We start from the raw sequence: 20670 nt of genomic DNA, 5'->3' as shown, positions 1-20670 counted from the left end.
TTATTCATTATCTAGCATAAATTCTAATATTTTCTTCATAATTAATCTTAAAGAAATACAACTGGGGGCACTTGTGTGGCTCAATTAGGTAAGTGTCTGACTCTTGATTTCCACTCAGGTCATGATCTCAGGGTTGTGAGATCGAGCCTGGTGTCTGGCTCTGTGCTCATGTGGGAGTCTGCTTGAGATTCTATCCCTCACCTTTGCCCCTCCTCCCTGCATGTGTGCTCTCTGTCTCTCAAATAAATAAATAAATCTTTAAAAAAAAATAAGGAAATAAAATTGTATCAGTACTCTTGAAATCTTTATTGTACCTTTCTCATTTTGTTCACTACTCTTATCTCCCAAGGTAAACATTATCCTAAAGGTGGGTGGTATATATCCTTCCCATCTAAGCTTTTAGATTTTTACTGAATATGTATAAATCCCTAAGTAATATAATGATTTAGTTTTGTGTTTAAAATTTTAATATGTAAGTGGTATTTATATATATTCTGCAATTAGTTTTTTCACTCCGTTACTTTTTTTAATCTAAGCGTTTTGATATGTATGTATATATATATATATTTTTTTTTAAGATTTTATTTATTCATGAGAGGGAGAGAGAGGCAGAGACACAAGCAGAGGGAGAAGCAGGCTCCATGCAGGGAACCCGATGTGGGACTCGATCCTGGGTCTCCAGGATCACACCCTGAGCCAAAGGCAGGCGCCAAACCGCTGAGCCACCCAGGGATCCCAGTTTTGATATGTATAGATATTTGTTCCTTTTTAAACTGTTACCTATATATAAAACATAATATGACTGGGTTACATTACATCTGTTTCTTTTTTTAAAATTAACATTTTAAAAAATTTTTACAAGTACATATAGTACTTTAATAAACATTTATGTATAGACTCTTTGTGTACATAATATATACTTAGATTAGGAATTGCTGGGTAGTAGGATATATACACCTCCAAAATAGTAGTGGCAGTTCTTACTTCCATTGACATCATGTGCTAGTTCTCTTTATTGAACATTTTTTTTTAAGATTTTATTTATTTATTCATGAGAGACACAGAGAGAGGCAGAGGCACAGGCACAGAGAGAAGGCAGGCTCCACGCAGGGAGCCTGATGTGGGACTTGATCCTGATCCCGGGAGTCCAGGATCACGCCCTGGGTTGAAGGGAGGGAGGCGCTCAACCGCTGAGCCACGCAGTCATCCCGAACATTTGTATTTTTTTCTTGCCTGCAGACTTTGGTAATTTATCTGCTGTTGGGTCAGCTAACTTTTTTTTTTTTTTTTTTTTTTTTTTAAGATTTTATTTATTTAAGAGGGAGAGGGAGAGGCAGAGACACAGGCAGAGGGAGAAGCAGGCTCCGTGCAGGGAACTTGATGTGGGACTCAATCCCGGGACTCCAGGATCGTGCCCTGGGCCAAAGGCAGGCACCAAACCGCTGAGCCACCCAGGGATCCCCAAGGGTCAGCTAACTTTTATGGGCCTTAGTTTTCTCTGTAAATTATTGGTGATAAATTACATCAGTGGTTGACAAACTGCTACTGCACCCTTGTTTCATGGTGAAAGGTAAGAGAAGCAGATGACAATTGAACTATACTTGTTAGAGGCCTGTTTGCGTTTCCTCACCGCCCACCATGACCCTGAAGAGTGCTTAGAATCTTAGAATCCCTAGGGCTCAGTGAAGTACAGTGTGACTAGACCAAGGAGGCTGTCCACAGTCTTTTTTAGGCCTAAAAATAAATCATGAATGTTCTTAAAATGTGAAGTAAAAAATGTATTGTAGGGATGCCTGGGTGGCTCAGTGGTTGAAAGTCTGCTTCTCCCTCTGCCTGTGTCTCTGCCTCTCTCTCTGACTGTCAGGAATAAATAAAATCTTAAAAATGTATTGCAGTATTTAGAATAAGCATAAATAAGAGCTTATTTTAGGCTTCTGTTTTTCCAAAACAAGAACATCATTTAAAAATTGTTTTTAGGGGGGTAGCCCCAGTGGCGCAGTGGTTTAGCACCACCTGCAGCCCAGGGCATGATCCTGGAGACCCTGGATCGAGTCCCACGTCGGGCTCTCTGCATGGAGCCTGCTTCTCCCTCTGCCTGTGTCTCCGCCTCTCTCTGTCTGTCTCTATGAATAAATAAATAAAATCTTTTAAAAAAAAATTGTTTTTAGGGATGCCTGGGTGGCTCGTCTGCCTTCAGCCCAGGGTGTGATCCTGGAGTCTCCGGATCGAGTCCTACATCAGGTTCCCTACATGGAGCCTGCTTCTCTCTCTGCCTGTGTCTCTGCCTCTCTCTCTGTCTTTCATAAATAAATAAATAAAATCTTTAAAAAATAATAAAAATAAAAATTATTTTTATTCTCTCCCTAGAAGAATCAAAAGAATCTGTTGCTGAAGAAGAAGACAGTGATGATGATGTTGAACCTATTGCTGAATTTAGATTTGTGCCTAGTGATAAATCAGCATGTGAGTATTCTGTAGAATTGCTTCTTTTCTCTTTATTACCAAGCATTCCAACCCCCATATACACACACACATTTACCTTTACCCTCATTACCTCTGTTCTATTGCTCTATTGCTTTTTCTATTGCCTTTCTATTCATTTTAATATCTGTCATATCATTGAGGACCAGATACCTATAAATATCAAAGATAGTGAATGTGGTAACAGTATAGGAGACGCCACATTATTTGGTGTGTTTTGTGAATGGAGAGATCTGGTTATTTTACTGACCTGATGCTGTTAACTTTGAATCTTACCAGATAGAGGGAAAGGAGTCATGGCAATTCCGAAGTGGAAGATGCCAGGATAGCAGGAAAAGAGCCCTATCAACTGAAAGGGGCTTCACCTTGATGCCAGCAGTCTGACCAAGACTCTGACTCCTTTTCTCAGAAAATCCAGCCAGGCATGAAGAGATCTCAACATTATCTTAAAATGACTCTTACTATTTTGTGACTTGTCTATTGCCATCAAGTACTTTTCAAGATCAATTCTCCTTGGAATTTGGCAGGTTTTGTAAATAGTGACTCTGGTATATTTCTTGTCTACCCATTGGATTTATTTGCACTGTGATTATATTATTAAATTTTTACTCTATACTGACCAGAAAAGAATGTTTATTACAATTTAATTTCCTTCTTCAGTGGAGGCAATGTTCACTGCAATGTGTGAATGCCAGGCTTTGCATCCTGATCCTGAGGATGAAGATTCAGATGATTACGATGGAGAAGAATATGATGTGGAAGCACATGGTTAGTGAAACAGATTTTTTTTTAATGTGTGTATGTTTCATTTTAAGCATTTATTTGTACTAAGGGTATGGGATTATAGTTCTTTATATCTCTGTATTAAATACCCATATAGTGTGGTTATTAATAAAATTGAATGGCACAATCCATGTTTAAGCCAAACTGGAAAAATGGATGGGCTTTCCAAGCTTTAGGGTAAAAAGTATGTATTATTGGAGGCAGAAAATGGATAGAGATAAATGGAAGGGAAAAAAAAACAGTAGATGGGAAAATGGGTGGTTGGGAGTGTCTTTTAAGTTGATGCAGCTGCTCCCAGAGAACAAGCCTCCACCACTTGAAACCTTTATCATCATTTATCATCCTTACCTAACATATTCCTTCAAACAACTCACTATCAAAGTCATTTTCTCCCCCCAGAACCATACTTCATTTATCTAAGATGATTTCTCTTTGCCTCCTCCAGACCAGAATACCATCACTAGCCTGGTAGAGTCTTGTAACTTGAGGTGCCTACTGTTCTCTTTTCTTTTTCCCACTGCTCTCATGTCCACCAGTCTGCCTGTCCAAAGTCCTTTCCTCCATATGTACCTACTTCCTGGCCTGAGACAAACTCCGTTCTGGAATTATCATATATCTAAATACATTTTTATTGTCGCTGAGATTTTTGAATGATTCTTTTTAACCTTTTTTACATTTAACAGAATTTCTGAGTTTTTAAAAGGAGCAGCATATATTTTAATACAGAGAAAAGCATCAGTACAAATTAGTATGAAATCAGTTTACACTCACCTGTCAATTCCCACTTTGGGATAACATAAGACTTCCTGGGCTTAGGAACACCCTCTTTTCCTTCTAGTCCCCTGGACATTTGATTTTTTGAGAATTGCTATTTTCTGGCTCATTATCTTTTGGAATCTCTTCTCATTCTAGAGGGTAGAGACATTTTCTTTGTATTTTTATTTTCAACAGATGACCTATGTATGTGTATTAAATGAATATTGAAAATATTTTCCTGGAAACCTTTTAAAACTGTACCTTATCTTCAATAAATACATTGTTAATTATCCATGTTTTTCTAATTGCTTTATAATAGCTTAAAAGCATTTTATTTGTTTAGAACAAGGGCAGGGGGACATCCCTACATTTTATACCTATGAAGAAGGATTATCCCATTTAACAGCAGAAGGCCAAGCCACCTTGGAGAGATTAGAAGGAATGCTTTCTCAGTCTGTGAGCAGCCAATATAACATGGCTGGAGTCCGGACAGAAGATTCAATCAGAGATTATGAAGGTGAGTATCCTTTCTTTCAGTGTGAACAAGTCAAATGTTTATTTGGTCAACAAAGGAAGTTATAGAGAGATCGGAATTCTCTTGGAAATTCTTAAGACAGAAAAGTCTCAGAATTAACTCAGTATAGGAAGCAAATCTAGAAATACATAGAATGGGAATTTTCATGGAACTTTTTTTTCTTTTCTATTTTTTTTTCCTTTTTCCCCCTCAACTACAAAAATAGTAAATGGGCACAGGCAGAGAAGAAATGAAAAATCAAGTGTAGTTATATTTGAAAGACCACTATTAAGTTTTCTGTTACATATCCAGTAATATATTCCACATATGCTTATGTATGTGTATGTGTGTGTGTGCAATTTTTATTTTTGCAATGCTGCAATTTTTATTTTTATTTTTATTTTTTCAAAGATTTTATTTATTCATGAGAGACACAAAGAGTAGGCAGAGAGAAAAGTAGGCACTCTGCAGGGAGCCGGATGTGGGACTTGATCCCAGGACTCTGGGACCAGGCCTTGAGCCAAAGGCAGATGCTCAACCACTGAGCCACCCAAGCGTCCCTAACATTTTTATTTTTGAAATGAATTCCTACATGATATATGCAAAACTAGAATAGTCAATTGATTAAAAGGACTAGGCAGCATTCAAGAAACTTGGGTTCTTGTTTTGTGGCAAACTTCTGGACCTTAAGCAAGTGGCTTTCAAATTCACTTCAGTTGTCTCTACTTTATAGGCTTCTTATTTCCCCTGTTAGACTGGTTGGCTTTTCTGAGTATCCTGTTTCAACCAGAATGTTCAAGTACTCTTTTTTGACTCAGCCTTTACTTTGTATTCCTTGCTCCAGTGCAATGCCGAGTCCCATGGATTTTTCATGTAAATGACTTTCACATTTCCTTGCTATTATTACTGCTCTCATTCAGTCATAGGCTCTTGTCTTCTCACACTAGATTTATAATAGTAATTTTTTGCTTCAGTCATTCCTGCCTCCAACTTATTGTGCCATTAAATCTTCTGAGAATACTCTGTGGTCACCCATATAGGGAAGTCCCCCTCAGTGATTGCCCGATACTCACCATATAAAGTTCTAATTCTGAAGAAACAACCTTGCCTTTGCCCCAGATATCTTCAGTCTTGTTCCTACTTATTTTCAATAGAACACTCAGCTACACTGAGTAGTATACTGAGTGAGTAGCTGAGAACACTCAGCTCTTATGTGCCAGACCTGATTTAATCACATTACACATGTGTACTCACTTAATCCTTCCAAAAACACTCTGTGGTAAATGTTATTACGATCCCTATTTTACAGATGAAGAAACTGAAGCACAGAAAGATCCTGTAACTTGCATAAGGTCAAATAGCTAATAAGTGGTAAGAGGATTAAATGAGCTAATATGCAAAAAAACAATACATCAGGGGAACCCCGGGTGGCTCAGTGGTTTAGTCCCGCCTTCAGCCCAGGGTGTGATCCTGGAGTCTCAGGATCGAGTCCCACGTCGGGCTCCCTGCATGGAGCCTGCTTCTCCCGCTGCCTCTACCTCTGTGTGTGTGTGTGTGTGTCTCATGAATAAATAAATAAAATCTTTAAAAATTAAAAAAATTAAAAAACAATACATCAGGCCTTATTATAAGCACTTCTTGCACCTTACATGTATTTAATATATACTAGTGTTTTATGTTACTCTAGAGTCTTAACCACTTCTAATTTTTGGAGATGTAGAATGTTGTGTTTTTGGGGTTTTGTTTTTTTGTTTTAAGATTTTATCTATTTATATGAGAGAGAGCACAAGCAAAGGGAACAGAAGGGGAGAGGGGGAAGCAGGCTCTCCACTGAGCATGGAGCCTGATGTAGGGCTCAATCCCAGGACCCTGGGATCATGACCCGAGCTGAAGCCAAATGCTTAATCAACTGAGCCACCCAGGCACCCTGAGGTGCAGAATGTTCTCAAAGAGGGTTACCATAGGTTTTCTTTTTTTTTTTTAATTAAAGATTTAATTTATTTGAAAGAGAGCATGCAAGCAGGGAATGGTTCAGAAGGGGAGGAGAGAATCTCAAACACACACTGCAGAGTGTGGAGTCTAACATGGGGCTTGATCTCAGGACACTGAGATCATGACCTGAGCCAAAATCAAAAGTTGGACGCTTAACCACTAAGTCACCAGGCACCCCTAGTTCTTCTTTTATTGGGCATTGTAAGTTTCTGTCATAATGCTGTGATCGGTATCTTCATGCATACGGCATGTTGACCTGGGAACCCTGAAGTCCTGGGATACTTTAATTTGGAAAAGTTTAAGCTTTGGGTCACATTGTTATTCCTTGTGTATCCTCTCCATTTTAAGTCCTGGTTGGTGAGCTTCTAATGTAAAGTGAAATGGCTCAGATGATTTCTAGTGTTCTACCAAACTCTTAGGTGAAAGAATTCAAGATGTTACCTTCTTTTTATTACAGTGATTAACAAGAAAGTGTCCTTGGACGTTGAAAAGCCTTTTCTTTCTACACTGAAGGTTTTTTTTTTAATTGTAAAATTTCTTATTTAATGCTTTATAGCAAATGATTTTAAGATCACAAATACTTTTTGCTAAATGAAATTTGGACTTTTATTCCTATGCCTTATTAGTATTCAAAGAGTTGTCTGTATATGAAACTTTTTTAGCCTATACCACCTTCTAAAGTCCTGAGTACCCATGCCACTTTTTTTTGCCATTTACTTATTTTGTTTGACCTGTGCATTTCTTTTTTTGAAATTTGATTTTATTTTTTAAATTTTTTTAAATAAAGATTATATATTTAAGGTATGATATGCCAGATGATGTTTTCATATACATAGGGAAATATTTACTACAGCCAAGCTAATTAACATACCTATCTCCTCACATAGTTAATGTTTTTTTATGGTGCGAACACCTATGATCTGCTGTCTTGGTAAATTTCAGTCTTTTTGCAGTTTATACACACCCTCTCACAGTTCTTTCTACCCACGAATCCTGCTCCCCATGCTTTAATAAAACCATCTTTTTTGCACTGAGAAAACATCCTATCTCCTTGTGGTATTCAGTGCCTCGTATACTTATTTATGTAAGAAGTGCCTATTGAACTACTCTGGCAGGTATAGAAAATACATCAGTGCCCAAGAGAGATGAGATTACTCTCTTCATATCAATAGCATTCTTGTGTAGAGAAAAATAAATTAACTAATTAGGCAGTTACAGTACATTGTGATACAGCATAAAGTTATAGGGGAAGCTTGAGAAACTAGGGAATGAGGCTGGACTCTTCACCCAACCTGGATAGTTAAATTCAAGCTTCATGGAGTGACATCTGAGCCAAGATCTGAAAGAGGAGTAAAAGTGACCCGGGTGAGGGGGGATTGCATACAGGTTGGAGAGAGAGGCAGGTAATGAGATCAACTATGTGCAGGAGGAGTTCAAAAGACCATTCAACTTTAGGGACTGAAAGTAGTTCGTTATGTCTGGAATTCTGAGTGTTGAAGAGAAAGTTATTATAGCAGCAGATAAAAGTGGGGGAGTGAACAGGGTTATATCTTAAAGGAACTTGAAAGCTTTGTTAAAGAACTTCCATGTTAGTGCGTAGGCCAATGAGAATGTGAAGTGAAGAATTTTTAGTTTGATTAGTATTGCAGAAGATGACCCTGGCTATGATGTGGAAAAATGATTGCAGAGGGAAATACTGGAGGAAAGAGAAGAAAAACGCTGTTAAGTAACTTGTGATTTAAATTAAATGAGAGAGATCGTGGCCTACATTTGGTAGTGGCAGTGAATGTCAAAAGACTTAACAGATTTGAGAGATGTTTAAGAGAGAAAAGCAACAAAGTTAATGTGGTAGGGATTTCTGGATTGCACAGGTAAGAGGTATCCTTCAGTAAGACTGGAAAGAGACTTTTTTTAAAGTAGGCTCTGCACCTAATGTGGGACTTGAACTCACGACCCTGAGATTAAGAGTCGCATGCTCTACCATCTGAACCAGTCAGGTGCCCCAAGAGAATAATTTCTATGTGGAAAGATGAGTTAACTTTAGAAATGTGTTACATGTGCATGCCCTGCTGCATGTGGAGGTGGTAGAGTGCTAGGGGGCTCAGGCAGAGGCCTGTTGTTGGGCTAAAGAGTTGAGGGGTGAGTGGGAGGTGTGGATATGGAGAAAGCAGCTGTAAACAACTCTTTTCAGAGGGCTTTTTCTTCCTTGTCTTTCCCTACACACACTTTTTTTCCCCTCTATAAAATGAGGAAAATAGATAAGCAAGAACCTCACTCTACTTACTTTGTCTTTTCTCCAAATTATGTTGTCAGCTTTGTGAGGTTAGGACTTTCATACCTTTAAAAATAAAAATAATGGGGTGCCTGGGTGGCTCAGTTAAGCATCTGCCTTCAGCTGATCTCAGGGTCCTGGGGTGGAGCCTTGCATCAGGCTCCCAACTCAGCAGGGAGTCTGCTTCTCCCTCTCCCCTTGTCCCCCCCTTTCGCTCATTCTCTCTTTCTCTCAAATAAATAAAATCTTAAAATAGTAATGATGTCACACAGTAAATACCCAGCACAGTTCTGTGAAGAGGGAATAGTTGATGCTCACTACATTTAAAACTTATCTAATGTTCTTTTAGTTTTGAGGTTAAGAATTTATAAAGTAAATGTACAGGTGGCATTTGTTTTCTTGGTTTATTCCTCCTTTTTCATAAGAGAAAGAAATAGCTGTTACCAACAGAGGGCACTAGCTTCTTTCTGGTTGATGTATAGGTTGAACCTCTAGGTATCTGAAGAGTTCAGTAGACTGTTGCTCAGCAGTTGATTTTTTTTTTTTTTTTTTCAGATGGGATGGAGGTAGACACTACACCAACAGTTGCTGGACAGTTTGAGGATGCAGATGTTGATCACTGAAGATGATTTATGCTGCTGTGGGGTGAGTATTTTCTCCCTTGTCACTGAACTTGAAAAATCACATGAAATAATTAATTTTTATTTTTCTAATTCAGGAGAACTTTGTACAGTTTGCAGTTTGGAAAAATGTTAGTTCTCCATTTCTGAAATTATTGAGACTTATATTTTTTTTTTCCTCTAAGGAATTAAGGTCTGCAAACAGTGATACTCAAGTTAACATTTACTGAGCGCTTAACCACATGTTAAGCACTGTGCTGGACATCGGGTAATGCTAGGCATTGAGGCATGAAAGAATAAGATTCATCTTCGGTGAGCTCAGAAGAAGGACATTCACTCATTCAGAAATGGAGAGCTTCCCTGATTGGCTAGTAGGGAGCAACAGAGCCTGAGATCATGTCCTGCTCTGCTCAAGTCACCTTTTCCCACTTGTGGTGTTTGAAACCTTAACATGTTCAGAAAACACAAAAGCAGAGATTTGCTGCAGCTCACTGCTATTCAATTTAGGGAGGAAGTAGAAGTAATTCTAGATTATATCTAAGCCTTTAATTTAATCATAATCTTTTATCAACTTCCCTCCTTTTGAAAATAATGGACGACCAAGGTCCTGGGCACTTTACTGTTCAAGACCAGTTTGCCAAACTGTAAGTCCATGCACACTTGTCCAAAAGCTATCATTTCCTAAGTTGCTTCATAACTGCGTTCTTGACTGACCTAAGAGTTTGTGGCCAGTTTTCTCTGACACATTCTCTTTGCTTAAAGTTTGTCCCTGACTTTGCTGCATGTTACTCTGAGAATAAATTGTCCTTTGCCAGCTTGAGTATCTCAGCTGTATGTTTGATAATAACTGAAGGTCGTATGGTTAGTTCATACCATCTAGAGCTCTAGGACTAGTTGGCCTTCCATTATGAGCTATAAGATTTTTACTTTGTTAAAATTATTGTCCCTCTTTCCCCGCTCCAGTGCCCTCCTACTTCTGACCTGGTAGCATTTTCTTGAATACTGGCTGTCTTCTAGTCTTTGAGATGTTACTTATGCCCATGTCCTCTATTTGAAAGCATATGGTAATAGTGTGGCAAGATTTATAGATTTTGGCTTGACTCTTGATTAACTCTTGTAAGTTATCCAGTTAGGTTGTCAGATCCCTCTTTTTATTTCACCAGCATTTATTTCTGTCTTTGGTAGCCATGTAGTTTAAAACCATCATTGTCTCTTTTGCATTTAGCCAAAATTATGTGTTCATATTGCTACAACTGTGTTAGCTTTAATTTTCAGATCTCATTGTTCCAGGTATCAGTACTTCAGTATTATACTGTATGGGAAACCTTTTAGTGCCAACATTGGTCGTCTTCTCTTCTCACTTTCCTACTTACCATATTCTTCATAGCACGTTGATTTTTTTCAGTTCAGTAACACTTAGTGACTTTTATTGAAACTGAAAATATTTTTTGGATCTTCTGGCTTTCATGTATTTCTTCTTGAAAATAAGACTATTCAGAGAATACCCACCACTGTATTAATCAGAAGTGTGAGAAACTCATTTGTTGTGGCACTAATGGTTACATAAATGAGATGTTTCTGCAATTCACTGATGAGAATTCTTAGGATTCCTTATAATGTAATTTTATGGGGAAATAATCATAAAATAGCCACAGACTTTCTAATGAGCTGATGATTTTTCTATTCATTTTATTTTATTATTTTATTTATTTATTCATGAGAGACACAGAGACAGAGAGGCAGAGACACAGGCAGAGGGAGAAGCAGGCTTCATGCAGGGAGCCCGACGTGGGATTCGATCCCTGGTCTCCAGGATCACACCCTGGACTGAAGGCGGTGCTAAACCTCTGAGCTACCGGGGCTGCCCTGTTTTCTATTCATTTTATGCTACAGCTGGAATAGACAGATATTTTATTCATAAAGTTTATACAAATCATTTAAAATTGTTTTTGCCTTTATGGAATGAACAAGGAATAATTAGAGTGTTTATGCAACCATTAATAATTTCAAGATAATGGAACTAGGACCTCTTAGTGCATGAGATGGGGTGAAGTCAAGGCACAGGAGTGGTGGAATCACAGCTCTACCAAATACCAGCTTCTGTGCCTTTGATAAGGCACATAACTTCTTTAATCTTCTGTTTCCTCACCTGAAGATGGGGTTGATAAACTACCTGCCAGGATTGTTCCAAAGACTAAGATATATTGAAGTTCTCTGGCACTCTTGACTAGGCATTCAATAAATAATAGCTATTATTATAAACACTGTAAATCTTTTGTTTTTCAGATTCTGCTCATAACTAGGAAAGGACTAAAGAACTTGGTGCCTCTTCTACTGTGGAGTGGGTGTTGATGAAAGTCTTTTTCCTTCTCCAAAATTTACCTGAACCAGTTCTTTTTTTGAGACAGACTATATACTGAGACAAAAAGTTGTCACCAGCAGAAGAAACTATGACCTTTATTAACAAAGGTGAATTAACTTAACCAAGAGGGTATTTGTAGTTTATCATCTACCCAAAACTTTTGTGTATAGGTATCCTCTGAGTAGGCCTATAGTTCCTGCTTTCACTATATGCATCTTCTGTAACCTGGCAGGCCTATGTGGTGAGAATGCGCAGGTGCTTGAAGACATAGGTAGACTGGATGGGAAGGAAGGAGGCTGAATCTAAGATATATCCTTTAGAGCCTAAGGATTCCCTTACCCCTTAGAAAGAAAGACAAAGAGATCTCAGAGAAATCCTGGCCACTGCTTGTTCTTCACAGGGATTAGGGTCTTTTTACTAATTTGGGATCCAGGTTAATTCATTTAGGCATCTTTAGAGAGCCTCTTGGGAAATATCCTAGCCACATGAAATACCACTAATATGGATGCTTCTGATTAGCTTTTACTTCTTTCACCATGTTTCACCAGTCTGTTTTGTTATAACCTCTTAGGTTATAGCCTTTAATTTCTAACCTCTTAGGTCAGTTTCCATAACAAATGAAATTGGGATGAAGTCCTCACAGTACTTCAATGATACTTGTTTTGTCTTTGTAATAGTTTAACAAATAAATCTAGGTTTTCTATATTATTGTGCTCTCATTCTTTACTAAAACCATTAATGAAAAAAAAGTTTTCTTTTAATTAAGGCTGTCAAAAAAACAAGAGTCTTGTTGGTTTTTGTGTGACTTTTGTTGAGAATATGAACATGAAATGATTAAAAATACAGTTAGAGTTTCTGGCAGTTTTTTATAGGGCAAGGATTTAATGCATTCCAAGGGATTTCTGTTTCTTCCACTTGGATCAGGAGTAATTTCTTATCAACTCTGAATTTTTAGTTTTCACAAACATCAGGGTATTTGTAAGGCTGATTTATAATTACAGATTTATACTTGGACCTTCTATACCATAGGACTTTAAAAATATATTTAGAAAAGCTATTCAGAATCACTTGGGTAATTAGTGGCTAAACTTTAGTTTGTGACCACTAAGGCCAGTGTTCTTTTCAGCAGTTTCACTTGGTTTCTGTCATCCCGCTTGGTAGACTGAAAAAAGCTGATTTTCCTTTTTCTTATCAGACTCTCAGAAATACTGATTTGTTTCTATAGGCCAGGAAAAAGGCCATTTGGAAATGGATGAAGTTGACTGAGGTCTTCTCTGGATCACCCATTGTCTTATGTTCCTTTTTTTTTTTAATATTTTATTTATTTATTCATGAGAGACAGAGGCAGATAACTTCTTTAATCTCCTCTGCAAGGAGCTTGATGTAGGACTCAATCCCAGGACCCTGGGATTACAACCTGAGCCACCCAGGTGCCTCTGACTTGGGTTCTTTATATACATTACACATATAATATTCTTAATTGCCTTATGAGGTTAGAGGTGCTTTTATTCCGTTTTAGAGATGAGGAAACTACAGATAGAAGTAAAATAACACATAAGGTCATATAGATAGTGAGCTATGATTTTTAAGCCTGTGCTCCGAAACACCATACACCTTTACCGTTAATCAGCAGTTGAAAGGAAGCAAATTCTCTCTTAACTGCAGGATTTTCAGTGGACAATACAGGAAGTTCCCAAATGTATCTGCTGTCAATCTCAGCAGCACTTATTCTATCCTAGACATTTTACCTCTTCTTCAGTAACCAGTCAGGGTATTCTCATAGACCAATCTTAGAAATTCTATTTGGGGCCTTTTTTGAAGTCATACAAACTTGTCCTCATGACTTTTTGGTGAAGCAATAAAGTGCTCTGGTAATATTGAGAAAATATTGAAATTCTGTGACTGTTTCTGTAGGCACTGTTGTGGTCAGCTCATAGTATGGGTAATGCAGTCATCTAAAAAGCATGAGACCAGGCATCTAGTTCTGGCTTGGCAGACAAGGTATTCAAACCTCTCTGGGCCTGTTTCCTCACCTCAAAATTAGGTGACTAGACTAAATGACTTTCAAAGATCCAGCTGTAACATTCTGTAATATTAGTCAGTTGCACCCATTACTTTAAGAAAATAGAAGGTGAAAAAAAAAAAGAAAAGAAAATAGAAGGTGAAAAGCAATCTCAGGTCAGATGTCTTAAAAATGAAATTCATAATGCTCAGCCAAACCAACATTTCTTGATTCTATTTGAGCTTAATTTAAGTGTTAATTGTAATTGTTTTGCTTCCTATTTCTTGATATAGAGGAAATTTAAAGAAAAGCCATGGACATTTTCCCCCATTTTGTGAGCCATCTAAAATATCCATAAAAGCTAGTGTAGTCATCTGTTCTAAATTCTATCGTTTAAAAAATGGATTTGTAGGGGTGCCTGGCTGGCTCAGTTGGTAGAGCATAGGACTCTTCATCTTGGGGTGGTAAGTTCAAGCCCCACATTGGGTGTAGAGTTTACTGAAAATCTTTAAAGAGTAAGAAAATGTATTCATTAAAATGATCCTGGTCAGTTTTCTCCTCTCTCAGATCAGTTAGATATTAATACTTTTCAAATAAGCTTATTAAAAACCTTTGTACATTATGAACTTTGAGATCTTGTTAGGATCTTTGTCAGTACTGGTAAAGATGAGAGATGATGCATAGATGGTCATGGTTTATAGCTCTTTACTTTTAGAAGAAGATAAGTGTGATTACTCATTGTTCAGAGAGATACTAGATTTTTAAGAAAGATCTTATTTATTTCCACAGAGGGAGACTGAGGATAAGAGGAGGGAGAAACAGAGGGAGAGAGAATCCCAGAGACTCAGCTGAGCATGGAGCCAGTTGCTATGCTCAATTCCATTATCCTGAGATCACTACCTGAGCCGAAACCAAGAGTTGGACCCTCAACCGACTGAGCCACCCAGGCACCCTTAGATTTTTTTTTTTTTTTTTTTAAGATTTATTTATTTATTTGAGAGAAGGAGTGCAAGAGCATGAGCAAGGGTAGGGACAGAGGAAGAGAGAATCTCAAGCCTACTACTCCCTGCTGAGCATGGAGCTTGACAGGGGGTTTTGATCTCAAGACCCATGAGATCATGTCCTGAGCTGAAATCACGAGTTGGACTCTCAAACAACTGAGTTGCCCAAGCACACTGACACTGGATTTTTTAGATAGAATTTTATTTTTCTGCAGGATTTCAGATAACATCCTACTATATAGCCCATTCTTGTGCAAATCCTGTTTGAAAAGTATTTCTAGAATGGATGAATCTATATCAAGATACTCATCCTCAGTGGCTAATATGAAATAATTCTAAGCAAATTCCTTATGAGGATTCTAATACAATTATTGCCATTCCTTGACAAAGGAGCTGAAACAAACATTTTTACTAGCATCTCACTTTGCTTATATATGCATAAGTAAAACCAGTATGTAATATGGAGGACTTCATAATTTCAGATGAGAAGTCAGAAAAACTTTTGGGAGAGCGGTAAACCTAGTCAAAAGTTTTCTTACTAACCATAATTTTAAGACAATAAGGGCACCTGCTTGGCTCAGTAATGGAGTGTGTAACTCTTTTTTTTTTTTTTTTTAAGATTTTATTTATTCCTGAGAGACACAGGCAGAGGGAGAAGCAGGCTCCACGCAGGGAGCCCGATGTGGGACCCGATCCCGGGACCCCAGGATCACACCCTGGGCCGAAGGCAGGCTCTAAACCACTGAGCCACCCAAGGATCCCCAGAGTGTGTACTCTTGATCTTAGGGTTGTGAGTTTGGGCCCCATGTTGGGTGTAGACTACTTAAAAATAAAATCTTTTAAAAAAAGAAAATAAAATAGAGATGTAGAACCCAGGGTATGGAGGCTAATTCTTAGGACTTTTTAAATTATTACTATGAAAATTATATGAATCACTAATCTACTTGGAACCACAGTGCCTAGAAAATGGCTCAAAAATATTATTACACAACAGTAGTAATTCTTTTCATAACAGAAAAGCTACAGATAGTGTTAACTCACACTTAGAATATATCTGAGAAATCTGAAATTTAAAAATCTGAGCAATCAAAATAGATGTGAATAGGATCCCTGGGTGGCGCAGCGGTTTGGCGCCTGCCTTTGGCCCAGGGCGCGATCCTGGAGACCCGGGATCGAATCCCATGTCGGGCTCCCGGTGCATGGAGCCTGCTTCTCCCTCTGCCTGTGTCTCTGCCTCTCTCTCTCTCTATGTGACTATCATAAATAAATAAAATTTAAAAAAAAAATTAAAAAAAAAAAAATAGATGTGAATAAATTTATGCATTTTCCTTATAGGACCTTTTGGCCTTTACTGCAAGTTTCTATTCCTACTCTACAGACAGGTCCAGTATACTTGAATAGCTAGTTCCTAGGCATGCAACAGGTTAGAAAAGGAGAAAGGGATGGTTGTATCAGGCATATCAATAGCAGGAGTAAATAGTTGATAGGATTATGAAGAAAAGCAAATAAAGGTTACCCAAAAATATAGCAGTCTGAGCCTTTATAATGTAATGCAAATATGAGGATAATTCAGCAATTTATATTCGTAAAAGTATGACTAAAATTATCTGCCCAAACTCTGGTCATAAGTAAATCTAAATCTGGCTAATTTAAGCAGAAAAAAAATTGTTAAAACACTATCTGATAGCTCACAAAATGGGTAGGAAAGCAGAATTAACCAGGCTCATAAAAAAGTTCAGGGTGATCTACATAAAATGCTATGATTCTTCTGTTGCGTTTAGATTGATTTCTTAATTGACCCCATGTCTTTGAGTCACCATTATGGTTGGCACTCTTTGTGTTGCTAGGGACAAAAAACAAGAGTTTCTATCCCTTTCAGCTTCTTTAGTGGGAGGGCACTTCCTTTACCCAGATTTTCACAGAGATTACCTCAAATAGAAAGGATGCTTGGCTGTTGGCTTGCAAAAAACATAGCTGTCTGCTACAACCCCAAATCTTAAAAGAATAAAATAAATCAAGATTATATATCATAAAAGTTAAGATTTTTTATAAAAACTGAAGGGCACAGTATTTGTCAAATTAAAATGCAAATATTGTGTGGCCCAGAAACTCCACTTAATGGAATTTATTCTTTTTTTTTTTTTGGAATTTATAAATAAATTTGCACATTAGGGAAAGCCATCTATGTAAGGAAATTAATTGGAACTTTATTTGTAAAAGCAAATGGCTTGAGAACAATCTCAATGTCTATAGTTAGGCCTGGGTCAATTGTTTACAGTGTATCTGTATAATAGAGAACTGTTCCTCAAAAAGAATTAGGTAGATCCTTATGTATCCAAGATATGTTAAAAACATTAAGATATTTATATAGAAGAAAAAGGGCTGGAGATTACAGTGGGGATGATGTGTATCATGTGCTTATGTATATATAAAATATCCTTGGAATATCATTGGAAGGTAGTGATAGCTGTTTCTGGGAGAAGTGGGGGACTGAGATAGGAGGGAGACTGAGGTTTTCGCCCATTTCCTGTTTGTATTTTGCTCCACATGTATTATCTAAATACTCTGTGGTATTGAGTTGTATGTTTGGGGTTTTTCTTACTTTTTTTTTTTTTTTTTTTTTTCTTTTTAAATGTAAGCTCTATACCCAGTGTGGACTTTGAACTCCTGACTCATGAGATCAAGTGTCCCATGGTCTACTGACTGAGCCAGTCAGGTGTCCCAGCGTTGCATGTTTTTAAACTAATTCATTATTTCAAAACAAAACAAAACACACTCATTATCTGAATCCTCCAGCTGCTTTTCCTACTTAGCATCCTAAAAGTTTAGCCAAGTTGATACAGGCAGCTCTGTAGCACAGTTCATCCAATCTCTTGATGGGTATTTAAGATTCCAGTTATTCCTTATTAAAGCATGCTGCATGCAGCACATATTCTTGTGTATCTTTAATGCACGTGTGTGCATTTCTCTATGGCAGTACTTTATGCCTACAATAATACATTCTAGCTCTAGCTTTCTAGTACAGTTTTGCTACAATGCATTTTTAAATAACATGTTAACCAGTTCACAGATAGTTGCTAAATAGGGCACTGATGTCAGTATAGCTCAGAAGTCACATTGGTTCATATGTATTTTTTCCTAAAATATGTATTTTTTCCTAAAATTTTTCCTAAAATAAAATTTCCTAAAATTTTTCCTAAAATAAAACTAATATTTTGCACACTCAGTTATCTATAATTTTGTAATAATTAGAGGATGAGATGCCGTTAGGTCTAAACTAGAAAGCTGTGGCATGAATTTGATTGTTTTAATAGGATCACTCAAACAATAGAAACAAATTACTGCAGTAATGTGGGCAAAAGTAAGTAAATGGAGGCTTGGACTAAACTGTGCTAGTAGGCCATAATGCAAAGTATGAAGGCCTACTTACGCTAAAGAAACAGGGATCCCTGGGTGGCGCAGCGGTTTAGCGCCTGCCTTTGGCCCAGGGCGCGATCCTGGAGACCCGGGATCGAATCCCACATCGGGCTCCCGGTGCATGGAGCCTGCTTCTCCCTCTGCCTGTGTCTCTGTGTCTCTCTCTCTCTCTCTCTGTGACTATCATAAATAAATAAATAAAAATTAAAAAAAAAAAACAAAACAAACACATGTTCACAAGCAGCGTTGCTTTAATAGTGAATAACTAGAAATACCCATCAATAGACTGGATAAACTATGCAGTTTGAATTAACTAAAGCTGCATTTATCAAGTTGAGTTATCAGACAACCAGGTAGATATGTCAAATATTAAAGATGGATACGAGTCTGGAATTCAGGACAGTTGTACAAGCGGAAATAAATTTGGCAGTCATTAGGATATAGTTGCTTCAAAGCTACAATACTGGATAAAATTACCAAGTGTGTGACTATAAGTAGAAAAGAGCTCAGAGAACTAAGACCTGGGAAACTATCATTTCATTTGAGGAAAAGAGGAAGAACTAGCAAAAGAAACTGAGAAGCCGGGGATTTTGTGGAAGTGAAGTATTTTCAGGAGGAGAATACAGTCAGTTGTATCAAATGCTGCTGATAGATAATAAGGATGAGAACTTGCTTTAACAATGTGAAAGTAATTGATGGCCTTGGCAAGAATTTGAGTGGAATGGTGGAGCTGAAGCCCTGATAAGAATGCTTCAAGAAGAAACAGGAAGTGGTGCCTTGGTGGCTCAGTTGGTTAAGGGTCAGACTCTTGATTTCGCTCAGGTCATGATCTCAGACTTGTGAGATGGAGCCCCATGTTGGGCTCCACACTGTGTGTGAGTCTGCTTAATTAAGATTCTCTTTCTCCTTCTCCTGTACCTCTCCTCTAAAAAAATAAACAGGAAAAGGCAAATAGAACTTAAGACTCCCAGCACATCTGCTTAACTTGTATGCATATATTCTCACCTTTTCTCCTGCTGCTATGAACGATCTAGCTTTGCCTCTAGCTGAAACCAACCCCTGTGCACTTGATTCTGTCTTCACTAACCTATTATGAAATACAGACCTGGGAAATCTCCCCTCCCTCTCCTACATCATCAGTTTCCTCTCTGCTGAATCATTCCCCCCAGCATATAAACATGCCAAGATCTTTCCCATCTTAAAAAAAGATTCTTTCTTGACCTAATTTCCACCTTCAGTGGCTGCCCACGTTTTCTTCCATTTACAGCCAACCTCTGAAAGAACTGTCCTGCTATATATCTCACTGTTTTTCTATTTCAGTTTCAGGTGCAGACAAGGAATAAGCAACTGGGTTTAATCTAGACTGTAGTTAAGCCGTGTGACTATGATGAGATAAAAGAACAAGGGAGTTAAGATTCTCTGCAAGTGTGTAATTTAAGCTGCTTGGAGAGAAGTACTTAAGAGTGAGAGATGTGAAAAGGCAGTGGTATCGGTGGGCAGAAGTTCTCTATGGAGGCTGAAGGATTATTGGAGATGAGTGACTAGAATGAGTGAGCCAGGAGAGGGTAGTGGTTAGGGTTTGAGTTACTGGTAATGACAAGCTTAAGGTTATGACCAAAGTTGTAGCTGAGGCACAATAGAAGAAAAATAAATGAAAAACCTTTCAAGTTCAGCCAGTGAACTGAGAGGCCAAGAAACTGAAAGGATCATCTTCATGGATATTGAAGTCTTCAAGAACTATAACTGGAATGGTATTACAGAGGCTGAGACAGGAACTAAGTTCTTAAAGGACCCCGGGGGAATTGAGGGTACTAATAGGGTAGGTGCTACAGTAAGAAGTACCCAGGTGGCAGATGGCGTGGTGTGCTGACAGGTTTTTAACAGCAGGAGCAAAGGGAAGCAGCCACGAGGAGAGCGAAACCTGTTCCACTTGCAGGTATCAGAGGTGGCATGGAGAAAACAGCTACCATCTCAGAGACCTGTAGGGGAAGCAGTGTCATCTATAGTCTCAAATTCTGACAAGTTTAGAGAGCCAGGTATTTTCATGAATTAATACTTATTTTTCTTAAATACAGAGTCTCATGAAACAGTAATTGAAACACAGTTTCATGGTTGGTAGACCTAGGGAGTGGTAGAGGTATCATTTTAAAGGTAACAGCCTTTATTTTGTGTTGCCATGACAGGATTCAGGCCTAGCATTGCCACATCTTTTGGGTTTTTTCGAGAATCCAGAACTGGATTTTTGTGTGAAAAAGACTACAACACTAGCTTTTTTTATTTACTTATTTTAAAATATTGTGCAGGCCAAATAAACTGTATTTAGCCACTGTCACAATTTTATAAACTGAAGTTTTTTGTTTTTTTTTTAATTTTTATTTATTTATGATAGTCACACAGAGAGAGAGAGAGAGAAGCAGAGACAGGCAGAGGGAGAAGCAGGCTCCATGCACCGGGAGCCTGACGTGGGATT

General features: G+C 37.9%; 1 protein-coding gene across 11 annotated transcripts in view; it reads left to right on the top strand.

The window, feature by feature from the left end:
- The window catches only part of CLNS1A (chloride nucleotide-sensitive channel 1A), a 45212-nt gene that overhangs the window by 13422 nt on the left and 11120 nt on the right, over positions 1–20670 (top strand). For 4 of the 11 annotated variants that reach the window (XR_012015723.1, XM_072794764.1, XM_072794768.1 and 1 more), the window contains 4 exons: positions 2368–2463; positions 3142–3249; positions 4364–4537; positions 9354–9443. Coding sequence is in view for 9 of the 11 variants with exons in the window: in XM_072794764.1 (XP_072650865.1) it covers positions 2368–2463; positions 3142–3249; positions 4364–4537; positions 9354–9421 (446 nt within the window). In the remaining 2 variants the exon portion in view is untranslated. Of the gene's footprint in view, positions 1–2367; positions 2464–3141; positions 3250–4363; positions 4538–9353; positions 9444–10022; positions 10063–11704; positions 13667–20670 lie in introns of those variants that run through there. The other 7 variants (XM_072794765.1, XM_072794769.1, XR_012015724.1 and 4 more) reach the window with 6 other exon arrangements.

The sequence above is a fragment of the Canis lupus genome, chromosome 23, assembly GCF_048164855.1.
Source record: "Canis lupus baileyi chromosome 23, mCanLup2.hap1, whole genome shotgun sequence".
Taxonomy (NCBI): Eukaryota; Metazoa; Chordata; class Mammalia; order Carnivora; family Canidae; genus Canis; species Canis lupus.
This window is presented reverse-complemented; position numbering and strand designations above follow the sequence as displayed.